Here is a 4010-nt window from a genome sequence, read left to right as displayed (position 1 = left end):
TATATATATATATATATAATGGAACACTCACACTGAGGCACAGAGAACCATTCCATGCGATGAAATTCCCCTGAGATTTGCTGGTTTCAGATTGGCAAGAACTACTACCATCCTATTTTCCATTTCATTCAAAGGTACAAAATTAACTAAACCGCTGACTATAGTGCGTGGACCATTTGATTCACCTAAATCTATTTTTTCGACGTATAGCGAATCTGCATCGGGATGTCTCTTCACTTCAACTATTTTACCCACTCGGATATCTAGTCTTGTGGGAGTAATTTCTGCCTCCACAGTTTCTGGATCAAAAATCATAATTACAATACAAAACTAATCTCATATAATTCTCAATGGTAACAAATGATAAAATTCTATCGTTAAATATACTTGGCTAAATACAAAAAACTTTAAGAAAATTACTTTGTTTCTGAGGAGGAGGATATGCTTTGCTCGCGAGCGATTTCAGTTTTGAGTTTGCTTCAAATTCTTTTCTTATTGGATCAAGAAGTCTGTTGATGTATATTTCTACGGCATTTTTCAAATCACCAGGATGTATTTCTTGGTTCGCAAAGGCAGCTTCTAAATCTTCATACTTGGAAAAAGATACATCACCGCCTAAAATCATGAAGATGCGACAAAATTTATTACAATATATTTCTGTCTCCTATAAATTCGCGTGTATAAATCGCATACCAAATTCTGCAGCTCTCGATACGTTAAAAGTTTCGTCATCTTTGAATAATGAAAATATAACATGTTTGGAAAACGCTAAAATTCCATTATCTACAATATTTCCTGGCTCACAAAACGCTTTCTTCAGCTTCTTCTTTACTGCCACAGGATTGTCCAATAAATCAATCTTGGAATCTTCCTCAGATGAAGACATTTTAGCACCAGCCAAGCCAGGAACTGAATAAAAGGCAAACATAAAAAAGTTTATATTTAATAAGATGCAGAAGTGCAATAATATGCAAAAGATTCATTTTTACACTCAATACTGACTCATCGGATTCATCAGATGAATATGTTTTTCATAACCTAGCATTGGTAGATATTTCTCTGAAAAGGTGAAGATTTTTCTTTGATCGACGCCACCAAATTGTGCGTCAACCTTTAAGTGATGTTCATCAAGAGCTTGCAGACCTGGATAGAGAAGACCTGATAACAGTGAATTAGAGACTTGCTTAACAACTTCGGCACCTGCTTTCTTCGCATCATGCTCTGTCACCAACGAGCTTAGACGATATACGTCTAATGTGTATTCCCTTGAAAAAAGATTTTAATTGTAATATTACATTAATAAATACAATATATCGGGTGGGCATTTTAATCGCCCCAGGCGGATATCTCAGAAACTAAAAGAGATACAAGAAAAAATTTTATATAAAAATTGTTTGACTTCAAGGGGGACTTATGTGTTTGACTTCAAGGGGGACTTATTTAGTGGTATCATTGGTTTGACCTTGGATGGCGCTGTCAAGATCAGGGAAAGGTCATTTCAAATTTTTTAGATGGAACCCCCTATTTTTTATTGCATATTCTTGTCACTTATCTCGAGATCTTTCCAAACACATAAATAAAATATTTTTTTATTAAGTAAATCTTTAGTTATGAAGCTTAAAAATTGCAGTACCATCAGCATTAGCATTATCCAAGATATCCGAACGCTGGCTAAAACCTTTTGAATGCTGTTCAGGGTATCACCTTGACAACACATGTCAAGATCAAGGCCATTAAAGGTTATTGCTTTTATTTTCATTTTTGAAAATTTTTATTTTTTGAAAAAAAAAAGAATCAATTTCCAATGGTCATGACCTTCACATGTTCTATCAAGATTATGATCCTGAACAACTTAAAAGGTTTTAGCCAGTGTCCGAACACCTTGGATAATGATAATGCCGACAATACTGCAACTTTCAAACTTCATAATTCAAGATTTACTTACTCAAAAAATATTTTATTTATGTATTTTGAAAAGCTCTCCAGATGAGCTACAAGAATATGCAATAAAAAATGAGGGGTCCCATTTAGAAAATTTAAAGTGACCTTTCCCTGACTTTGACAACGCCATCCAAGGTCAAGTCAATGTTACCACTTTATGTCCCCCTTGAAGTCAAACAACTTTTATATAACTTTTTTGTGTATCTCTTAGTTTCTGAGATATCCACCTGGAGCGATTAAAATGCCCCATCTGGAATATCAGATTAAACTGAAGAAATATTTAATCCAAAATCCTAAGATACAAAAAACTTAAATTAATACCTACTTGGACAATTGATAGTCTGTGCCTTTAATAAATTTTAATTTGTCCAATGGTACATCAATAGACTTTAACATGGCTTTGATTACAGCTTCGTAATATTGAGTACGAAGCTCTAGAAGCTCCCAAGGGGCTTTCATATTATCTAAATATGCATGGAGATCTGCAAAGAGGATCGTCACCTCGGATTTAGCTCGTAAGAAATCAGCTATCTTGGACATAGGGGCAAAATAGCCTATATGGGGCTTTCCTGTTGTAGCTGTACCCCAATACAGCTTCAGATCACGTTCCTTTAGAATACTTTTAAGTTTTTCATCTCCCAACCATTCTGCTAGATTTCTAGTAATGAGCTTGTATTTATCCATCCATGTCAAAGCCATTGTTGCTCTCCTTTCTATGCGCAGTAAACTGTTCTTTAATTACCTAAATAAATTATTATATCATAATAATTTAAACTATTTATACTATTATACAGCCTTGGTCGTAAGTATAAAACAGCTCTACAAATTGATGTAGATATCTAACAAACGGTCTATATCTAACAAAAATAAATTTTAAAAAATTTTATTGGAAAATAATATTTACTTTTATAACAATTTTGATATTTTGTTAATCCTCGTTTAGCTCTTATCACTGTCTTTTCACTTTTCCAAGAAAATGTAATAAATTGAGGGTACTTATGGCCAAGGCTGTAATATATATATCTTAGCCTCATAAAATAAATTTTCTATTAAGATCATTTAATCAAAATTAAAATTTCTTTAATTTTATTTACAAAAATAAGATATGATATAATAATTCAACGTATTCTACAATAAAGATGTTAAAAATGTATGCTATATAAACACATATAGATTTAGAAAATGCTTTCACAAAATTTATTTCGTTTTCTACTTTTATCAAATTTCACTCCTAATAAAAATAATATTTTCTTTTTTACATTAAGGAGGAATAAATATAAATATATGAAATTTCATAAAAAACAATATGATCAATACAGATCAATATGAGATAACCTAAAATATTATGAGTAGAACTCGTTTTCGTAGTTCCTCTAAGATATTTTTTTATAGTGCTTACGACATTGTGCAAGAGATTAACATTAGATAATCAGATAAGTTTACAAACATGTTTGTAGAAGTCAGTTTCTATTTATTTTAGAGCGTTTAACCTATCAATATGGTAAGAAAATTAACCTTCTCGTTAACACTTTCCGGCAAGCCGATACAAAACAGCCTTCCAGTAAAACAGCGCGCACCGCCTTCCGTGCGGCGTGCGCACTGAAAAGTCTAGTGAAACACGCTGGGGTGCGTTCCAACATCCAACCTTTAGTTACTGTAGAGTCCTAGATTATCAGAGAAGACCGGCTTATGGCAGTATCGCAAAAGTTCCGGGCCACCTAAATTACTTTTGAATGGTTTGTAATATAGGATTGAAATTTATAGGGATACAATGGGATCACAAAGTCTATTATTTAATCACAAAAACATCCTTCTCCGCACCTCCGGGGGGCGGGGGAAGGAGGGGGTCAAAAAATTTTAAATGGAATGTGGGGTCGAGTGAAGGCTCGTTCGAAAGAGCTTTCCGAGACGAGAAAAACGTGGGGTCGTCGAACTCTCTACAATTTTTTTTGCAGAGTTATTATTTAAACATTTGAGATAACCCCGCGGTTCGTCACTTCCGCCGTATTTCATGACTCCAAACCACTGAAATATAATAATACTGGAACGCGCACACACACACACACACA

General features: G+C 33.7%; 1 protein-coding gene across 3 annotated transcripts; it reads right to left on the bottom strand.

The window, feature by feature from the left end:
* Positions 1-27: 27 nt before the first annotated feature.
* On the bottom strand, positions 28-3592 carry LOC105458039 (tyrosine--tRNA ligase, cytoplasmic). 3 transcript variants are annotated; one of them, XM_011703067.1, is made up of 6 exons: positions 3389-3592; positions 2267-2683; positions 1003-1265; positions 694-909; positions 421-615; positions 28-299 (listed from the first exon to the last, which is right to left on the bottom strand). In XM_011703067.1, the coding sequence occupies exons 2-6, from the start codon at positions 2638-2640 to the stop codon at positions 28-30; spliced, it is 1320 nt and encodes a 439-aa protein (XP_011701369.1). In that variant the 5' UTR covers positions 2641-2683; positions 3389-3592. The 3 variants fall into 3 exon arrangements, with proteins under 3 accessions (XP_011701369.1, XP_011701368.1, XP_011701370.1); XM_011703066.1 differs by having other exon boundaries at positions 3457-3592; XM_011703068.1 differs by lacking the exon at positions 3389-3592 and adding an exon at positions 2846-2926.
* Positions 3593-4010: the final 418 nt, after the last annotated feature.

Source organism: Wasmannia auropunctata, unplaced genomic scaffold (assembly GCF_000956235.1).
Source record: "Wasmannia auropunctata unplaced genomic scaffold, wasmannia.A_1.0 LD334730.1, whole genome shotgun sequence".
Taxonomy (NCBI): domain Eukaryota; kingdom Metazoa; phylum Arthropoda; class Insecta; order Hymenoptera; family Formicidae; genus Wasmannia; species Wasmannia auropunctata.
Note: the sequence above shows the minus strand (reverse complement) of the source record. Positions and strands in the feature narration are given on the sequence as shown.

Coding starts and splice junctions, on each gene's coding strand:
- LOC105458039 (XM_011703067.1), bottom strand. CDS start 2,640: ATGGCTTTGACATGGATGGATAAATACAAGCTCATTACTAGAAATCTA. Junction 910..1,002: donor TCATCTGATGAATCCGATGA/GTCAGTATTGAG, acceptor CCTTTTATTCAG/TTCCTGGCTTGGCTGGTGCT. Junction 300..420: donor TCCTCCTCCTCAGAAACAAA/GTAATTTTCTTA, acceptor TTTTTGATCCAG/AAACTGTGGAGGCAGAAATT.